At 48.2% G+C, this 21,308-nt stretch overlaps 1 protein-coding gene across 21 annotated transcripts in view; it reads right to left on the bottom strand.

The window, feature by feature from the left end:
* NFIA (nuclear factor I A) overlaps window positions 1-21,308 on the bottom strand; it is a 357,955-nt gene that overhangs the window by 235,404 nt on the left and 101,243 nt on the right. For 12 of the 21 annotated variants that reach the window (XM_054833069.1, XM_054833075.1, XM_054833077.1 and 9 more), the window contains exons 1-2: window positions 18,584-18,981; window positions 12,435-12,966 (exon numbers count right to left, since the gene is read on the bottom strand). In XM_054833069.1, the coding sequence (XP_054689044.1) occupies window positions 12,435-12,966; window positions 18,584-18,610 (559 nt within the window). In that variant the 5' untranslated portion in view covers window positions 18,611-18,981. Of the gene's footprint in view, window positions 1-12,434; window positions 12,967-18,583; window positions 18,982-21,308 lie in introns of those variants that run through there. The other 9 variants (XM_054833067.1, XM_054833066.1, XM_054833068.1 and 6 more) reach the window with 1 other exon arrangement.

The following is a 21,308-nucleotide window of genomic DNA, read 5'->3' as shown; positions in this document are numbered from 1 at the left end:
TTCGTTTCCATTAGCCCCCCATAAATGAGCTCCATGATAAGGGATGTGATAAAGCTCTGCTAAGGATGGGAAGATGGGGATCCCTCTCCTATGAACTATGGGGAAAAAATTTATCTCCGACTCTCCCTCCCTCCTTCCTTCGCTGCCTCCTCCGAAAGAGGTTCCTGTGGGGCCGGAGGAGCCCCTGTATCTCCTGGGACCCGCAGCATCCCCCGGGACCCCCTGCATCCCCCAGATACTGCGGCCAGGCACTGGTCACTGGGTGCCACCACCTTTGGGACCGTAAGCTAATTTAAAATAAAAGCAAAATGCCTTCCACCGTTTTGAAATGCCAAAGCCTCGCTCCCCAAACCCAGCTCACACCACCAGTCCCACTTCTTCTTGCAAAACAAAGAAATCTGTTTCGGCTCCAGGAAATCCCACGTGTTACCGTAACTAATTCAAGCCCAACTGCATTTGTGGTATTGTCAGGTCTTTAGGACAATCCCGTGCCATTCCCAATGTAGGGAAAACCGTGTGCTTAATTATCTTCTTTAATAATTCCATGGTATGTGACTTATTAAACAGACTCCTTATTTGTAAACAAAATCAGAGCCACAAATGTGTGAAGATAGTCGCACTTCCTGGCTAAATAAGAGGCAGACAAAGAGCCCTAATGATGCACCAAAAATGCTAACCAAAAATGTACTCTTTAAAAAGATCACCAATTTAATGCTTTTTGTATTTCATTTATCAGCCATGTAGTCATCATTCCCCTCCCTACCACCATCTGTACACACTTTCCCAATAGACCATCACAGCTGTCCCGTTTCTCACACAAACAGTACCTTTTATATGCTTCCCAACTGTTTTTAATAACTGTTCTGTGCACAGCACTGTACTTCCTTTGTTTTCTTTTTTTTTTCCTTCTTTTTTTTAAATATGAAAAAGAGATATAATCCAAACAAACAGGTCATCGAAGCAATCGGTAGAGGAAGGCAATTAAAATGTTAAATGCCTCCATGGCCACTGACCCGTCTTCGAGCCGCACCAGCGGCCTCAGCGCGGAGCTGGAAAGTTCCCAGGAGAAGTTGCTAAGGTAGACGAAGCTTGTTCAAAAAACGATGTACATGAGCAAGACTGTCTGAGAAATCCTTCATCCCTTTTAATGAGGGAATATTATTAATATTAGATACTGCTCATGCAACCAAAGAAAGTTTTTTTTATCAACTTGCAGATACCACTGCCCTGCATTTCAGAACCGTGTGGACAGAAACATCCCCTTTTCTTTTCAAATTGTCTCATTTCACTCTTTCCAAACGCTCCGTGTGTCCTGACTTTGCATCGCTGGCACTCGTGCCTTCCCTGCGCCGATGGCAGCACTGCCGGGACCCTGAGCTGGGCTGGACCGCACAAGCTCGGTGGCCTGCAGTGGGGATGAAGGCACCGAGCAGCCAAGGATAACTCAGCCCCGGGCAAACGAAGCCACTTGCAAAGGGCAATAGCAGGGAGAGATCCAGCCAGGAACGGGGAGAAAAGTGGGTCTTTCTCAACAACCCATCTCATGGAAAACCTACTCTACCGACAGGATGCTTAGGCATGAAAGGCTATGCCCGCAGCATCCTTCAGCACGCTGCAGGGAGACATGCACGTCCCACCCCGCAGCACACAAATAGTCCTTAGCTCCACACCGCACGGGACCGCAGCAGATAACGAAGCTCCGTGCCGGGACAGGGACCCACCCTGCTCGTACCATCCTCATCCCGCGGGCAGATGGCTTCAGGCCCCGGTACTGCTCACTGCTGAGGCACATCTCACTTTTTCAGGGAAGAGTTTATTATTAAAGACCGTACATGTGGAAAACAACTGGTCCTCTCTCAGTTCCCATCGTGATTTTGACCTCCAGCTTTTGACCAGAAAAAGAAATAATGTCCATATTTAAAGTGGGCGTTGAGCATATTATTTTGCCTATATATCACGCTCATGCACCCAACATGACAAAGAACAGACACCTTGAAGATGCACTTCTGAGACACAAGTGTGCAGCCCCAAACAGCGCTGAGCTCCGTGCCTGAGTGTTTATAACTGCATCTGCCTAGGAAGAACCTTAACCAGAGCTGTTGAAGCCGATGTCCTTCTCTACAGGGAAAAGAAAAAAAAAAAAAAAATCTTGACCACAAAAATCCCACTTCTTACCTGACTGCCCCGTGTTTTTCCCAACTTTTCCAGCAATACTCAACCTACACTCGCAAGGGTTCGGCCACTATTGAGGCTGATCCTCCCACAGCTAGGCAAATCGCCTGTGAAGCTTTCAAATAAAATGATGCAGGATTTACTTTTTAGCTCAGCGACAACTACTTTTTACTTTTTAACACAGAAACAAATGTAAATAGGTTTGTTGGCTATTTTTAATGAAGTCCTCATCGCGTCAGGAAAAGTCCTCGTCATCACACAATAAAAGCATTGCAGTGGCTATCCTCCCTAAAAGGGATCCCAACAATAGCTGGGCTTTAGAAAAGCATCCTGATACAAAGAATTCATTCTTCTGATTTACTTGAAACTACTTTGCCTTAAAAGAAAAAAAAAAGAAAAAGAAAAAGAAAGAACTGAATTAAATTTAAATTTTACCCTAAGTTTCCAGCATCACTCAGGGATTTGACCATTTTCTTCCATATCAAATTAAAACCTTATTGGGTAAAAAGATCAGACAAAATTTCGAGCAAACATCCTTAGGATGAAATCTGATTGACAATGTATTTCTGCATTAAAATCTCCACTAAGTGTTCATCTTGACAATAAACATAGCAACTATCTAACTTGCCTTTTGATACTTTTACAGGGGTTCATCCCTGTTCTTTCAATGCATTACAAGGTATTTTGTAACACACGTACTGGCTTTAAACACAAAAACGGTAATTTAACCGGACGCGATGCTCATTACAAAGCTCACGCAGCTCATTATCTGTCCCTCACACACAAGACTAAATCTGTAGACGCAGAAAAATGCAACATGAATGAGGCTGTCTCAACACTTTACATTTAGTTCTTCGTCCTTTCTTTCTCCTGAAGCCTTCAGCAGACTGTGCACAGTGCCTGCGCTCAACCTTCCCCTTGCCGGGTGCTCCGGTTTAGGACTAGTCCGAGCCTAAGAGGGCTGCATGGAGATGTCTCCCCATGAAGTATTTTTCTCCCGAGTTTGCAAATGCATTTTGCACCTAGCGAGGAGCCCCGCAGCCGTGCGGTGGGTTTCCCGGGCTGAACAGCACTCCTGCTCTGCCAACGCGTGTCATTTGGAATCACAGAATCATTTGGGTTGGAAAAGACCTTTCAGATCACTGAGTCCAACTGACAGCGGCTGGGACGACAAGAGAGATGTGCAGCGCAGAGAACGGTGCAGAGCAGGTTTAGACTGTGTTTAGATACTGATGCTACGAACATGTTAACGAAACCAAGGAGCAGGGCTAAGTGCACGGTGGCAGGTCCAGAGGACTTGCTGTCACCTGCAGCTCTCATGGGTGATGCCGCATTAGTTTTATGCCCTGCGGAAGGTGTGATCCATCCCCATCCGCACGACAAGCCCCGTCCTGAGCCTGTGTATCACCGGGTCTCAGGCAGCACAAACTCGCTGGTGCCACCGTCCAGCTCCCCGCGGTGCCAGCGAGAGCCGGGGATGGACATGACGTCCCATGGGATGTGTGCACCAGGCGAGTGAGGTGGGCAGGAGAAACCCACCGACCGGTCCCCCCTCAGGTAAGACAGGGGCTTCCTGCTGTGCCCCATGGTTGTCCTGCTGGAAGAGATCTTGGTGATACACCCTCCTGTGATGTTTTTAAACAATCTTTTTACATCATCCAAAAATCCAGTGCACCAGCGAATTTTATCTCATCAACCAACCAACCACCAGGTACCGCACTTGCATCACCCTCTCCACCACAACCAGCTCACCTGGACGAATAACCCAACCTTGGACACCCACCAACCCCACGATAATTTGGTGCTTCACTACAGATATATCTCACCCCAAAACATGAACATGCTGAAACATCCAATCATGTTCTGGCACACATGCAAAAAAAACCAGCCCATGGCAACAAAGATGACAGCTTGCCAATGGCAGCTGCTGCACGCACACACGAAATTAAACTATATTCTTCTGAAAAAGGATATTATTATGGCATTTGTTTCCCCTCACCCATCACCCTCACCCATTCCCTCACAAAATAAGGGGGAAATATCAACACATATCAAACATTAGGAGAGATGGATTAAAAAAACAGAGAGAGAGAGGCGCTGTCCTGAGGAGGGATGGGATGGAGGACGCAGGGTTTAACAGGAGATCCAACTGGGATTGAGGCTGGATGCACGGAGCCGCCTCGAAATATCTGCTTACCTACGGGAGTTGTACAGCACATGCAAGTAAAACATTCAGCCTTTATATTGCGGGAGGCCCGCAGATGCTGAATTGCATCAAGTTTGGTCAAGCCGGCCCTCAGCTATAAGACAAATCTGCAAACGCACGCTTATATACGTTAAACAGCATCTGATGATACCCATCTTCGCTTCCTCTCCCCGGTGTGGACCTGCCTGATGCCTCCCGTGCTGCTATGCAATGCACGCGATAGCCGTCTCCTCACTTGTGAAGATAAATGTCATATCGGACCTCTGACATCATGTATTCTCAAAGTAATTATTTTTGATATCATAAGAGTTGTACAGGGTGCACAATAAAATTAAAAAGTAGAAAGCAAGGTTAATAAGATTATCGTGTTGGTATAATAGGTAATGCATTTTGCAGTATATCCTTAAATCTGCCCTCTCAAAACATAATTAAATAACTGTGATTTATATTTTAAAGGAACGCAGACATGCAGTGTATCCTCCTACCCACATATGCTAATTGCTTTCAGCCCCTAAAAATCACACAGTTGTTTGCAGCTTTTTAATCCTCATGTGTAAATAACCCGACTCAGGTCCAAGTTGTGAACAATAAAGTCCAGGAAACTTTCAGAATAGCATGTCATTAAACCTGCCTTGATTTTATCTTGCTAATCTAATGGCACTGATGTGTACCAAAGCCCGCGGGGAAGGAGAAACAACTCCCCGGGGTCCTTCGCACCGGCCCGAGAGCCAACGTGCCAGCTTGCAGCGACACCGGGACAGCGCTCTGATGGGGAGGGTAGATATTAAGGAACCTGAGGAGAGACCGAGACCCCCTTAGGAGGAGCCGATGGATGTATAAGCTCAGGATACCCCCTCCTGAGCCTCGCCATGGGTCTGCGTGCACCGCGGCGTGCAGGGACCCCTGGCAACGTATGCCTACGCGCTTCGCTATAGGCAAAACTCAACTGCGCAGCTCTCCATTTTGCACTCGCACATGAGAGTCTGGCACACAAAATGGAGGCCCTCGTGCATTTTACAGACAGCGGCTATGAATCCAGCCCGAGTCCACCCGCGCTACGGGGGCTACATCCTCCTCCTCTTATGTGCCGAGCCGCGACGATGCCACGCGCGGGGCTGAGCTCAGGTGCCCGCATCCATCCCCTGGTTGGGGACATGGAGTGATGCGAGCTAGAAACACTTCAGAAAAATACATAAATACACTGTTATCTCTTCAAAATTAATTACGCTGTGATGAGGGGATCGGCTGGGGCGCTGCCTTTGCAATGTGCATAAAACGCTGCAACCCCCCAAAGAACTTGCTGGGACAAAACTGCCCGCACGTCCCAGGCACCATGACCCATGTGCTGATCCCAGCCGGGCTTTTTGGTGGCTACCATAATGCAGGTGATAATTAACAACAACCAAAGATGAAATGAATGAAGAGCACCACATGAACGGAAAAACCAAAGCGATTAAAATGAATTTCAGTCCACCGACAACTCTTTATCTACTGAGAGCTCTCACTGTCGTAAGGAAACCTTCAGGGTCGGCTGCTGTTAGGAGGCTAAAATAATTTGCCCTGAATTTACAGCCTGTAATTTAATCAGCAGCTCCAGCCCTCGCCTGTGTGGAAGGGAGCGGGGGCAGAGCCAGACCCACGGCTCCCAGCGAGGATGCCATCCCACCAGGGACGGTCCCCAAGCCCCAGAGGGTCCAACCTTGGGACGTGTGTGGCAAAGCATAGGCTTTCGGGGAGGGGTTGAGGGTTTACGGAGCAGCGGGCTGAGGTTTGTTTGCTGGTTGCGAAAGCCTTGGCCAGGGCCTGAACCCGAAGCATCGAGGGGGGGAGGAGGAGGAGGAGGAGGAGGAGGAGGAGGAGGAGGAGGAGGAGGAGGAGGAGGAGGAGGAGCTGCGAAGAAGCTCACGGCACGGAAAGCAAGGGATGCCCTTTCCTTTACATCCGAATGGGGAGAAAATACATAATTGTAATAATAAATAGCGGGTTTTATGAACAATTAGGATTCCACTGTCTCTTTGAAGGGTTTGAAAAGCTGACACGATGTTTTGGGTTCTCCAGATTCAGCTTTGAGGCCTCAACCAAGAGAAACATTCAGCCCCGCTGTGTACAGCAGTGACCACAACAAAGATTGTGGTTTCTCCCACACTCGCCTTAAATAGATCTAAATTAATGCTATTCATCATTGGGTGGAAAAAGAAGGGAAATATAAAAGTGCAGTCGCTTGTAGACAAGCCAGCAGCGTTGGGCAACTTTTTTACCATTCAAAGGCTTCTCCCGCTTCTGCGCCTCGAAGCCCGCCGGGGCAGGGAGGTATGGAAATAACGTGCCCTTATACCGGCCGAACCCATCACCTGGAAAACATCCTGGGCATATGAAATATGTCTTTATCCCGTGTTTATTTGTTGTTGCTGTTGTTGTTGTTGGAGAAAGGGGAAAGCTAAACCACATGACTGAACGCCTGCCAGGGGTTCGTGATAGAGCAGACTGTCCCAAGTGCCGCACCAGTTAGTATCCGAATTATCACGGATACTCACCGGCTCAGTTACAACTGCACGGGGAGAGCAGTTGTCCCACCTAAATCCTGCTTCTGTCAGCTACCGCCCTGCTCGCGGCTGCAGAAAGCGGTCGGTCCCGCTCCCCAAAACGGAGAGCATCGATAGATGCAGATATCTTTCTGCGCCACGCGGGGCGTGCAGATCGCCGTGTTTCGTGCACGCCCGTGATAGGTGGGCACATGAAATTTGGGGTATCGAGGAGCTGTAGCTGTCATCTCCCCACCTCTCCCAACTAAGATATAGACCCAGGCTCCCACCGCTGACTTTTTACGGGCACCTTTTATACGGCTAAAGCAATGCAAAATGTGCCTTCTGGTATTCCTTTAGGGCAGAAATACCGCGAGATGTCTTCATTTCACTTTTTTCTTTAAAACTATAGATGTCTCACCGTGGCAAGAATTAATGGAGGGAAAGAAAAAAAAACCTCTATGAGACCCTAAATATTAAAGTCTCAGCTAAACACCAAACCGTTCAGGTTCCCCTGCACATTTGTGGGGAGCCCTGTAAGGGGAACGCGTGTGAAATACCTGGTGCAAAGCTGGCTGAGTATTTTTTAGTAAGAGCAAATGTAATCTGTCTGTAGAAATGTGTAGGGACTATTAGCATCGCAAACAAAACTTTAAGGCCCTTTTTGCACGTACGCTGGAACAGCCACGGGTTGGAAGGAGGTTTTCAAAAGCCTTATATACGGAGGGAATGTCACAGATGCTTTAAAAGTCTTCAGATACGTGTAAAACCGACATATATATTACATATTATCTCCACAGAACAAACATAATTTGAAATGTGCCCCTTTTTAACTACCATTATGAGCTGTCTAAAGAGCATTTTGGTTGAAACTTGGGAGGAAAGGAGGGGGGAAAAAAAAAAAAGCCCACTGATCTTACACCTGCTCTTTAGCAGTGGGAAGTGGGTTCTCAATCTGTTAACATGACCATCTGGCCAATCTGCATATCACGGCTATCTGGATTACTGTATGATGGAATGACAATAACGTAGCCAAAACAAAAGTAAAATGCATCAAAACCTAACAGTAGCGCAGCCCTTTTGATTTTAAATTAAATAATAAACGTGGTATCACAGCAAAGCGAGAAAGTCAGCTAAATAATTAAAAATGAGCCTTCGCTACGGCATAATTAAGTAAACAATATGGTGTGTGTTTCTATATGAGCCGGCAATAGTTTCCACCGTCGAACGCTCCACTTTTGCAAAGCAGCTATCAGGAGTTCAAGACGCTGCGACAGCTCTTTTGGTGATGCACAGTATTGTCAGGACACCTCTCACATCCCTGCAACACGCCGAACCGGCTGCGGCTATTAACAGGATTAATGCAGCAACAATCAATATCAATTGTACTAAAAGATTACGGCGCAAAGCCTTATGTACCTTTCGGACTCCCCGATACCTTCACGGGTATTTTGGCTATCTGCAGTCGTTCTCTGCATTAACCAATCTTTGGGTTATTCCCATCAATGCCACTTTGCGGAGGTCCAAGTAGAAATATTTTAAATCCGCCGATGGGAACGTAAAATGGGGTCTGCTTAAAGTTCAAGGTCATGTGCTATACACTATTGCTCAGGCAATTAGCCACAGAGCGTCTTTAGATGCTAAGTAAATTTTCGCAGTTGCAGAAATAAGGCTGACTTCTTGCATCTTCGCTGGCTTCTATTCTAAACGCAAACAGAAAAATGAGCTCATGTAAATAAAACCCTATCCCCAGATTTTTCTTAAAGTTGGGATTTTTAAATGTCCTTCTGAAAGATTAAAAGATTTTCTGTGCCACAAATACCTTGTTAGCTTAATTCTCGCCTGAAGCGCGTAACGATGGCCATCCAAAAAAATAAACTGGGCATTGCAGCATCACCTCCTGGCCTGCCATCCAGCTTCATCCACTGGAGAAGTCTCTAAAAACTGTGACCTCTCACAAAATTTAACTACTTCCATTGCGAATCTATTCTCCAATCTGATCACATTAGCAGAAGGAACTCCAAAGCAGTAAAAAACTCCAGAAAGTTCTCGGTTGAGTGCCTACTAATGAACAAAGGTTAACTTTATCTAAAAGGTCAAATGCCTGGTGGCTAAGGTTGTGACCTTAACAACTTAAATTGTGACCTTGCCACGTGCCTAGTATATTGTAGATTCTGATACAGATCATCTGGTAAAGGACCGGTCATAAATTAGCTTTACTGTTCGACTCCCACAAAGAAAACGGTTTGCCACAATGGTTTCCAACTTGTCATTTGATACAAGGGCAGAATAAGTGAAAACTAAAAAGCGAACCCAAGTTCAGGGTATGAAAATGCTGCCTGCTTTTAGTTAAGCAGATTAGAAACTGCAAACTGAGAGCAACACTCTGGATTTCAATACATTTTTTGGTCAACCTCTAATTCACAAAACACCGATCTTCCTTTCCTTTTTTTTTTTCCCCTTTTTTTTTTAAATGAAAATGACATGTAGTTTGCCTATTTGCATATTTTTGTTTCCTCTTTCTAGCCAGTTCTTAAGGAGAATAATTGATTTCAGTAGCTTTGTAAGAAGCACTATTTAAATCTGTGCACATGTGTTCCCTTACAGATGATAGTGCCTACTGAAGAAAAAGCGTGGATTCAAAGCAATAATTATTGTACATGTTTAGAAGGGACATCTCGCTGCCGAAGTCATGTTGAATAAGGGCATCTTGGAAGAGAATACTCTCCCCCCCAAAAAAAGAAGACGAAGAGTGGGGGGAAAAAAAAAAAACCCTAAGAAAAAGAGAAGCGAACACTATGGGTGAAAAGGTCACAATGGTTTTGGCACGTATCTTCAAGCACGTTTCGGAGTCTGTGCCTCCTGCCAATACTGGCAACTTCTCAAAAGTTTTAAGGAGGTAAAAACATTGTTTAGTGTTTACAAATCTTCTGTACTATAGCAGATGCTTGTCAAATCCGCTATATGTAAGTTGACCAGCCTACCTAATATTTGCGCTGGCAACTTCCTCTTTATAAATAAGCGGTCCATACATTTGGGGAGCGAGGTCTGATGGAGTTTGAGACAAAGGACCCTTAATTTTTTTTTTTCTTTTGTAATTTTCCTGTTGCGCACCCGGCACAAGCTGCCATTACTGCGGGTCTGCGGGAACCAATGGCTGTCAACTTGGCCAATGTTCAGGTGTAACAAAGACTGCTGGGATACATCGGAGGGGGGAAAAAAAAGGGAAAAAAGGGGGGAAAAAAAAAAGGTAGCCTATATGCGATGCTTTCGGTACACCTCTGTGAAGCAATATAGGCGGCGACCACGCTGCACTACCTCCTAAAAATCATTTTGTCCCCCTCCCCGGTGAGGTTTAGCAGGGAATACGCCAGCATACGCTACTGCATTAAGAGCACAATGCGATGCGTGCAATCAGCAAACAACGGCCGAAAACACGAAGCGGCGCGGTCTGTACGAGCGCGTTACTGCTTACACAAAACCGCAAATCTAACCCAAAAAAACGAGCCTAAGCCTCGCGCTAAGTTTCCGCGGCAAACATCTAGTCCAAAGAACAATTAGTGCAATTGCTGCCTGTTGATGATGAAGGCAGAAATAAATAAGAGTTCGCTATCAAGGTTACTGTTTGCCAACAGCGTGCTGATAAGATGGTATATCCCTAATCACAATATTGAACTTTTATAATGTCTATTGCCTGACTGTTATAACGGGGAGAGGATCCCTTCAAGCTCCGTGGAGTACGTACACCCCTGGGTTTGGTCCTTTTCTCCCCATCCTACGTTTTTGTGACCCCGCGTGCAGGCTAAACCAAGACCGTTGGTTTTTCTTAACAACTTTTGCACTCCGCAGAAGGCTGCTTTTCACTTAGGAAACCACAACACGGACCAGTATTTACCGGCATCATGCTATATATAAATCCAAATAATAAAAACCTGCGTGCCGTATAGCAGTACATAGCGGTTTTCAGCTGTGGACGTCAAAGCACTTTAAGCGCATCAGCCTGTGCCGATGTGCGGAGGAGGAAACTGAGGCAGACAAAAGGGATGCGAGTCCCGAGTCTCCTGAGGATTGGTGATGGAACGGGAAGGAACCCGCGACGCCCCAGCCCCAATCTCCCTTCGGTTAGCCATTAATTGGTAATCCTTCCTTCACCATGCCCCATAATAAATCGCAGAGTAAATAAATAATTTTCCACAATATTTGCCTACCTCCCCTTCGCCATAAACGTGCAATATGATTTACCACATCGCACCGAAGTGCAAAGTAAATTTCACAGCTTATCTGTAGGAGATACCATAAGGATACTCGAAAGTTATTTCCGAACAGGGATCATACCCGTAAAAATCACAGCGGCAGCACCGCCTGTCACAACCACCACTGCGGGGACTCAGTGCAGAAAAACTTTGGGATAGCCAAAACTTTCCGCAAGCCCCTCTGAAGGAAGGTGGCATTGGGAATGCACGCTCCCACTGCTGTGATTTGCTCAGTTTTCTTACCGATATATATTTATATAGAAGCAATTTCTACTAAGACGACTCCTCTCCCCTCTGCTCCTCTTTTTTCCCCAGCCTGTCCAGCCCCTCAACTTGCAAGTCAGGCTGAAACCCAGGGGGACCTGCGCGTACGAGACATGAAAACCGGGGCCTAGCACTTCACACGCGCGCATTTTTCTGCGATATAATCACTCAGGAGAACTACAATAGCATATTATTTTATCCAGTCAACCTAGTGCCCATTCTCTGAGCACACCAAGTGACTCCGCGGGCAGGGCGCACTTTGCACTGGAGTCAGAGATCCCAAGATTTTCAATTTCATCACATGCAAAAACACTTCAGCCCCCCCCCCCCGCCCCATAAGCAAAATATTATCAAACCGGGAATTTGTTTCAAGACCTGCTCAGCTTCTAGGTGTATAAATCGTGATATTTCAGGGGGGTTAAATGCCATTTTTTTTCCTCACAGAACTACCCAGGGGTTGGCTTTGTGGCCGCTCGGACCTGACGGCTAGGTTTGCTATCGAGGGAGAGTCTTCTCCTTTCCCTTTGAGCCCAATCCTGCGGGATTTACACTCCCCATCCCACCCCCGTAGGGTGGGGACACCCTGTACTCCTCACCCTTGGGCACCTCTAGCGCTCTACAACTTTGTGCATAACACGTACAAACTTTTTTTTTATTTTTAAATTAATATCTATCTGCTTTCCCACAAAATCAGGATAAAGGATGCTGCATCTGGCTGCGATCCCTCCTAGGACAACATTTAGGATAACACCTGCGAAGGATGCCCGAAACGCCGTTAACCCCGGGAAAACAAGAGCCGCTTTTACACGGCTGCACCTTAAAAAGCCCATGGAAAAAAAAAAAAAAAAAAAAGGGCCGGGGCGGGGGGGAAGTTTTGGCACTCTACTCGCCACCCCGGGAGGGCGATAACCAGCGTCCCCTGCTCCCTCCCCGGCTCATGCAGCCGCCGCTGAGGCACGGCACCCGGCACGGAGATAAACCGAAAAGTTGGAGAAGGTGGTATAGAAAGGCACTTACCTGCTGCGTGCACAAAGTATGCCAAATATAAATCGAGTTCCTTAACAGAAACTCCTATATGGTGGGGCTGTACGCACAGCCCGGGGTTAGAGCACTGTGGGGACTTTACAAGGCGCTCGCCATCAGTACTTTCGAGCGGAATACCTTTAAATAAAATCACCATAACAAGGTCCAACCTCCAGACCTTATCTGCCTGGCGAAGGCAGTCAATTCTTCTCATCTTGCCCTTCTGGTCTGGATTGGAAAGAACGCAACACGGAGGCTTTTTTCCTGTGACTGTGAGAACAAAATCCTCCCGAAATTCAGGCCTGATATCTTTCCGGAGCTTTGCCAGAAGTCTGGATGCCCATTTTTGCTTTACCTCGGGTTTTTCACTTAGCAGTTCGTCCTTCACGGCTCTCTCTTCCTCTTTTGACATGCGTTTTTCATGTTTTTTGAAGTATTTTCTTTTTCGGGCTTGCAGGTTGAACCACGTGTACGCAAACGCTCGGACGTGAGGCAGAAGTGCTTCGATGAAGGGATGAAATTCATCCTGAAAAAAGTTACAGAGAAGGGTCGGTGTCACCGAAACCATCAACAAAAAAGCCTCCAGAAACGGGGTTTCGTGAGGTGCTAAGGCTCGCCGGGACGGTGAGAATTAGGAGGGTGCTTGTACGTTTTACGGGCCGCGGGACTTGTACCCCTCGCCGACAGGCCCCGACCCCGCCACCGCCGCGTCCCCGTTTCGCCTCACGTCGACCCAAAACCTCCGCTCCCACCTCCCGAAAACAGGGTCCAACTTCACACGAGCACCCAGCCGGAGCCGATGCAACTATGGGGCCCTTTCCCCAAACTCCAAATCTCTTTAAAATTTAAAAAAAAAAAAAAAAAAAAAAAGAGAATGGGTTAAAAGCTAAAAACCTCACTGCAAGTCCACTTGCAGAGCGCGTATCTCCCTTTGCTCTCTCCCTGACCCCGCTGCTTGCGGTGTAGCCAGCGTATGCCCGCCAATTTGGCAAATCCTAAACATTTGGATGCCAATCAATGTTTGTATGGGGAAGTCTAAAGTATAGTAAAACTTTCCCCAAGATATATTTGGAAATAGCAGCAGGCAGTATAGTAAAATGCCAATATAGCTGCATATACAAATACAATGAAGGGTGGTTTTCTCTCCGTTTCCTAAACGGTGAAGGGAATAGAAAGTAACGCGGCCGATTTATCCCTTGTGCGCAAAACTAAAATCCTAGAAAAAGCCAAGCCTCGCAATTAAAAAAAAAAAAAAAGTTTTGTTTATATTTAGTCAGAAAGAAAAAAATAAAAATCTGATATTTGGGCATATTAGGACAAACCAAACTCTGAGCCCATCTAGAAAATAAAAAGAAAACAGGAAAAATTGAAAAACGCGGTAACAGAAAACCTTAACACGACTTGTGCAAATACGCAAAGAATTCTCAATTTTTTCTTTATACGTTGTGTCGCATTTTCATATATTCAAAAAGAAATGCCCTACTTGGAAAGTTAGTTTGGCCATCCAGAGACACTGTTTGCTTTGTGTAATGATGAGTTAAAGATCACCCCTCTTCCTTGGCACAAAAATAATCACGATTAAAATTATGCTGACAATTAAAAAAAAAAAATAAAAGGCAAGAAAGACCCCCCAATTTTGTTAAAAAAATTATAATATGTAATCTCAAAAAGTACTACACAAATCAACTAGAGAGATCAAACCATATTATAATGCACTGGGACCACGCTTTTTGTTTTTCTCTCAATAAATGAATGACCGAACTCCGGGCTGCACATAAAAACGTATATAGCCTGTGGGGCCTGATCCAGCACTGCGTGCTGGGGACGTTTCTGCTTCCAGGGGCCGAGTCCCTCCTTCTCTCAGGATCGGGCCCTCCAGGACGGAAAAATAAAGTAATTTGTGCACCGTTTCCCCCAGCATGGTTAAATCCACCCGCTGCCTACCCTTGCAAGGCAACACTGGGGATTTTTCAGATTAACTAACTTTTTTTTTTTTTTTTAATTATCCCATGGAGTACATTTCCTACCCAAATCATTTCAGGTCGTGCAAATATGGGTGTTAAAAGAGACATCTCACTTCCTTTCAATACCTTATTTTAACTTGCATTTTCTTTTCAAGAATTATGAAAAATTGAGAAATCAACAGCAGAAATATCTATCAGTAAAATCCTGTCGTAATTCAAGACCTTCTGCTGACTTCCCAAAAGCTTTCATTGCACTTATTCTGAGTGGCCCCTGAATTGTAAATACTTAAATGTATAGGTAATACCCCAGCATTTATTTTTATTTTAAACACAAATTGTTAAAAACTACCCAAAACGGCACAATATATTTCATTATAGCACAGCAAAGCAGCAGTAAGCACAAGTACTATGAATGATTATTAAAATATAAGCAGGTAAAATAAAATAAATCACTCCAATGATTGGCACATTCCTCTTTTTTTTTTTTTCCCCCTCCTTTACTGGAAAAGATCATAGTTTCAAATTTCAATAAAGTTTTTAAAAAAAAAAAAAAAAAACGAGATTGCTGCGAGTTTGCAGTCGGCAGATTCAAAAAGTGAGAGGAGGCACAATCCCAGCACATGGAGCTGCTCTCACCCACCAGAAACAGCTCTCGCGGGGGGGGGGGAGAAAAAAAATAATAATAAAAATATAAAAACTCCAGGTCCCTACAAGCTATTAAAAATAATAAACCCTCCCTTTTGATCCTTCTTGTCCTTCCCCTTCCCCACTCGGGGAAAGTCAAGGAAAAAAGGCCTTTTGTCAAGTGGAAGTTTATCTGCGAAGGTACACACGGCAGAGGCTCGACAGACCCACAATGAGCCAGGGGAGCGCTTCAAGCGTTCCCAGTTTCTAAACACGCCTTGGTACATCCTGAAATATTTTAACTTTTCTGCTTTAAGCAGCGCTTTGTCCTGCCTGATCTCATGTGCTCGGGACTTTTTTGGCTCGATGCTGGATACTATCCAAGAGAGAGTCGCTTTAACCTGCGCTAAAGCTGATTTCGACGACGTGAACCTGAAAGGGGAGGTAAAAACAACACCCAAAAAAAAAAAAAAAGAAAAACCACTTTAAAAGACTTCAGGGGTGGGGGGGAAAAAAGGTGCTTTTTGGTGTAAAGTCAGGGTCCATGGCTGAAGTAAATGAAAAGCACCGCTGCTCAGCGGGCGAGGTGTGCACGTCCCTATTAGACTCCAATGTGTCTTTTCAAAATGGTGTACGAGGAGAAAAGGTTAATGACTCATAAACAGACCAACTTTCAAACTGTCTTGGTAAACATGCCGCTCCGTAAAATCGCACCGCTTCAATCTCGGCAGCGAGGTATTAGCAAAGTCAAAGTGGAAATAAAAGCACTCAGGATTGATCAAGCAGAATTGGGCTGGAAGCGGGGATGGGCGGGGGGGGGAGCGGTTTCTGCACAGTACAATTATTTATTTCAGTGTTATTATAGACCCCCCTAAAAAAAAAAGTTTTGGAAATGTGTCAATGCAAGTGTGCTAACAGATGTGCAGACTTGTCTGCAGCCTCGCTGCAAAATATCAAGATTTTAAGTAACTGGTGGAAAAGGAGATGGATCTTTGCCTTTCCTCAAGTTAGCTTTAAGGGAAACTTTCAAAGTATTTGATAAAGATGTTTGCTCAGCGTTTGATGGGTCACCTAAAAATAAAAGGCACCAGAAAGCTGGGAAAGCGAGAATAAAAAGTTGGTTTTTTTCATTGCACTACTCCCCAAAGTTTGAGGATACAGCTCTTCCGAGAACAGCCTGTTTCTAAGCAGCACCTAAAATTTGGGCCGCACAATTTTGCATTGCTTATACCAAAATTTCTCCTCTGCTCTTCAGAAAGGTGTAAAAAAAACCCAAAAAACCAAAAACCTATGACAAAAGAACCCCAAAACTCAGCCGAAAGGCGCCCGCAATAATGTAACACTGCAAAGGAGTCTTTTGAAACAATATATTTCTGCTGATCTTTTGAAATTAAGCCAGCTACAGCGACCCTTGTTAATATTTTTACAATCCATTTGCTTGTAAATCTATTAGGAGATGTGCATATGTTCCCCAACTATTTCCTAGATCTTCAGCAGATATGTAAATGGAACAATGTTTAGATTTTTCCTGACAGATGATACAAAATGCTTGTGCCATTTCAGTTCCAGTGCTTGGATAAGTACGCTCATAACTAGGATTTCTGTTTGTTTTCCTTTTCTAACCCACTTTCAAAAGCTTCCCTTTAAATCTGAACCAAAACTTAACACAAAAAAAAGAGGAGGAAAAAAAAAATCATCTCTGTCCCAAAACTCGTATCAATAAAAGCTCCTGAAATGAAAAATAGGAAATTGCTTGCAATTGCTAAGGGCTCGTCCCCTTTTTCTTCAGAAAATGACAGAATCACCTAATTGATCCTTCGGAGGGAAGAGTTTGTCAGGAGGCCTCTAATCCTCGTTATTACTTTTCCAAACGTGCAACAAGAATGCGAGATTTTCACAACTGAGTAAAAGCACAGTGTCTGGCTTTTTTCTTTTTTTTTTTTTTCAATGTTAAAAAAAAAAAAAAAAAGAAGGGGGGGATACCGGGACAGGGAACAACCGGCCCATGGATTTATTTTCTCTCCTTAATGTGCAACCGGGCCTACTAAACCCAAAAAGCTACACGTGCAGATGCAAAGCGACGCGGTACATTGCTGGCCCTACGAGGAGCGTACTGCTGTCCCTCCTGCAAAACCAGAACTGACAAAAACCAGGTATTTTTCAGAGTTGAATTAGAGGCACAAACTTTGGGCAGGCAGAGCACGGAGTTGCATCCCGTGTCCTCTGCAAACTCCCTCCGCTCCCATTTTCCTCCTGCCTTTAATCAAGTGTACGGTTTTTAAGCCCGCTGGAGTTTTGTGCTCCCGCCGGCCTGGCTTCTTCCCACCAGGCACCCAGAAATTTGGGGGAGACTGGGGAAAGAGTTGGCGGGGGGAACCACGGCGAGGGAAGGGGACGAAACTTTTGCAGCTCTTCGGGCTGCCTGGGAAGGCTGCTTCCCCTCTCTCTGCATTTCTTCACCTTTTTCTCGACAGAAAGAGCCTGGAGAGGCTTTCTCACCGGGAGAAAAAAAATATTCAAATTAAATTAATAAGAATAATGTAGTCAAAATCTCCTGCAGGAGGAAATAATCTGGGGTTTGAGTCCACCACAAAGCATTTCCTCGTTAAACCATTATATCCTGCTAATTGAAGGTGTGTAATTTAGCGTCCTGCAGCAGTGCGCGGGGAAAAGGGGGGGGGGGGCGGGCGGCGCTCCGCGGCCGCGTAACTTGAGGGCACCGCGGGGCGACACCCCCCCCCCCCCTCCCCGTGCAGCCCCATCCCGCCGCAAGCGGGGGGCGCAAAAGTTACGCCGAGTCCCGCGGGGGGCCCGATCCAGGGGCGGGAGAGTCGCGGGAAGGGGGACGACACACGCGGGACAAGTTTGCGGGTGTGTGTGTACGTGTGTGTGTGTGTCCCCTCTCCGGTCCGGTCCCCGGCTGAGGCGGCCTCCGCGGGTCTGCGCGGGTGCGGAGGGCACTCCGCGCAGGGGCGGCTGCAACCGCGCCGCACCGCGGGAGCCTGCCCAGGTGCGGGGGACGGTCCGTCTTCGCGCCCGGAGGCTTTGGGGAAGGAGGGGGGGGGAACGCGGAGCCAGCGGGGCCGATCCCGCCCGCGTCACCGCGAGTGGGGAGTCCGGGGAAGGCGGGGGGGGGGGGGGGTGCGGGCCGTGCCGTGCCCGGCGCCCGGGGCTGGAAAAGGCGCAGCGGCTCGCAGCGCTGCCCCGGGGCCGCGGAGCGGAGCGGCGGTGCGGGGCGCTCCGGCGGGGAGACGCGGGCGGCGGCGGCATCGATCGCGGATGACCAAGCACGGCGGGGCCGTGCGGGGCGTCCCGCAGCACCGCGCCCGCGCGGCTCCCCCCCCCACCCCCCCATTAATTAAACCATTAATAAGTAGGCGCCATTAGCCATGTGCCGACACAAATGGCCGTGCGGGAAGGGGGGTGGGGGGGGTGGGATGCAAGCGAAAGGCAACAAAGTTAGTTTCGGCGAGCTGCGTTTCTGCCCCTTCCCCGGCGCGCACACACACGCACCCCCCGCAGCGCCGGCCCCATCGCGCCCCGGCAGCCGCTTACCTGGGTGAGACAGAGCGGAGAATACATGACTGCTGCGGGGGGCTGCGGTTTGGAGGTGTGCGTGTGCGGGGAGAGAGGGAGAGAGAGAGGGGGAGAGAGAGAGAGGGAGAGGGAGAGAGAGGAGGGGAAAAAAAGAGAGAGAGAGAGAGGAGAGGAGGGGGAGCCCCGAGCCTGCTTCTTGCTTTCACATTTCCAACTCTGCCAAACTGCAGCCAGCGCGGAGCCGCTCCATGAGCTGAACTTTAACCCCGCCTCGACTTTCCCGCACTACGCGCTCGGCATGCCTGCCCTGCGCGCCGTTAAAGGCATAGCGCACGCTGCGCGCCCCTCCGCCGCCGCGGCCCCCGTTCCGCGCCCCTCCGCGCCGCGCCGCTCTGCGCCGCGCCGCCCGCTCAGCGCTCCGCGCCGCCCGCCCGCGGGGGCGGGGAGGGGCGGGGAGGGGGCTGCGGCGCCGCCGCCTCCCTCCGCCCCGCCGCCCCGCAGCGCGGGCAGCCGCGGAGAGGCGAGCGGTGGTCGGCTCAAAGTTTTCTTGTTTTTGGGTTGGTTTTTTTTTTGTGTGTGTGGTTTGTTGGGGTTTTTTGTTTTGGTGGGTTTTTTGGGTTGGTTTTTTTTTCTTTTCCCTTTTTCTTTTCCCCGGCTGCGGGGCTGCGGCTCCGCTCGGCCCTTGGCCGGGGAGGACGCGGAGGGGGGACACACACACGGGGGGGGGGGGGGGAAGCGGCGCTGCGTTCACAACTTTCCCCATCCCCTTTGGCACTTGTCATTTTAAATCAAGTGCTTTATGGTCAGGGGTGTTTATTCCACTTAAAAAAAAATAAAATAATAAATTTACAAAAATAGCAACACATCAATTTAACTGCAAGTCGCAAAACACACACCACCACCACCACCCCTTAATAATAAAATCACTCCTTAAAAGTGAAGCGCTTCAAATTAAAAATACACCCGCGCCTCCTGCCACTTCTCGAGCGCATTGTTTTGGCACCGGCAACGTTTGGGTTTGGGGTTTGGATGCTCTCCAGCCCGCTCGTGGGGACTCGCAGGGTGTCCCGTGTGGTGTGTGTGTGTGTGTATGTGTGTGTGTCCCACGCGAGAACAGCGTTTCCTACTGATGCTAGAAGCGGTTTAGGTGACCCCCCGCGTCCCTGCGCGTAGTTATCCGGGGTGGACACAGGGGAAAAATCCCATCCATTAAGGGGGACACGGGGGCAAATCCCGCGCCCACGCAGCTTGTTTGAATGATGGGGGGGGTGCGCGGGGGCGGAGGGGAGCGCAACCCCCCCCCCCCTTGCTGCACCGTTCCCAGCTTTTTGCGGTTTGCAGCATTATCTTTAAGTAACTTTTGGCGCCCTTCGGGAGACTTTCGGCCGCGGGACGGCTGGTTGCGCCCTCTAGGCAGGGGCCGCGGTCAAGCGCAGCCTCTCCGCAGCCGCGGACACCACCACCCCCACCCCCACCCCCAAAAAAAAAAGGTGGGAGGGGGACAAGAGCAAAAATACCTTCTCCCCACACCCTGCGGTGTTTTTAAGCGCTAAACGGATGGGCGCGCAAGTTATTATTTTTTCCCAACTCAGCGTTTTGCTATGCACGCTTTAAAAAATAAATAATTGTTTTAAAAATAATAAAAGCTTTTCCCCCCCATCCTTTTTTTTTTTTTTTTTTGGGTGCTAAAGCCGGAGGTTTCCGCGGCTCCGTCCCCGCCAGCGGCCCCGTCCCCGCGGGGCGCCGCCAACTTCGGCGGAAAAGAGAGAGAAAAAAAAAAAAAAAAGGAAAAAAAAAAGGCGCGCCCCTCCCCCCGGGGGAGTTCAAACGTCGCAACACCCACCCTCGCAGCTGATTGGGTACAGCTCCACTACATCACACCGCCCCGCCCCGCCGATTGGCCCCCGCCGCGGTCCGTCACATCCCGCGCCCGGCCGCGTTTCTTTGTGCGCGGCCGCGGGCGCTCCAGACGGCGCGTACGGAGCCGGCGCGCACGTACGGGCGGTCCCGGGGGGGGGGGGGGGAAATGGGGGGGCGAGAGGGAGGAGGGAGGGATCTGTCAAGCTCAGCGGTTTTCTCAAATCCCTGGAAAAAAAATTGATTTAAAAAAAAAAAAAGAGGAAATAAAAAGGCAACTCCGGTGCAGACGCCCGCGCCCCCTCCGCGCCCAGACCCCGCGCAGCTCCCGCCCAGACAATAGCTGCTGCCCTCTGCAAAAGCATGGAAATCAGGTTAAAAAAAGAATAAGAGAAGTTTAAGAGGCGCCACGTACCATGGACAGGTATAAAGAGTACGTGAGAAACTTTACGGGGCTCAGAAGATTGGCTCCGGTTGTTGACACTTTTTTTTTTCCGCGGTTTTTTTTTTTTTTAATAGCTAAAATAAACTTGCAACCGTTGGGAACCCGGAAGAGAATAAACGCCGCAGCCAATTGCCGCCTGCCGTTAGATGGTTGGGTTTGTGTTGGTTTTTTTTTTTTTTTCTCCTTGGCTTTTTGTTGTTTTTTTGTTTTTGTTTTTTTTTTCTTTTTGTTGGTTTTGCCGGTGACTCCCGGCCGGGGAGGTTTCGCAGTGCGGTCTGGCTGCCGGCGTTTGAAGGCGGGCCAGGGCGGGCTGGCCGGGCGCTGCCGCTGCTTCTCCCCGCTCTGCCGGGCGTGCTCCGAGCGCCTGGGACTTTGCAGAAGTTGCGAGCGATTCGCCCGCCGCCCGCCGCCCGCCTCCCTCCTCCTCCTCCTCCTCCTCCC

This window comes from Grus americana, chromosome 8 (genome assembly GCF_028858705.1).
Source record: "Grus americana isolate bGruAme1 chromosome 8, bGruAme1.mat, whole genome shotgun sequence".
NCBI lineage: Eukaryota > Metazoa > Chordata > Aves > Gruiformes > Gruidae > Grus > Grus americana.
This window is presented reverse-complemented; position numbering and strand designations above follow the sequence as displayed.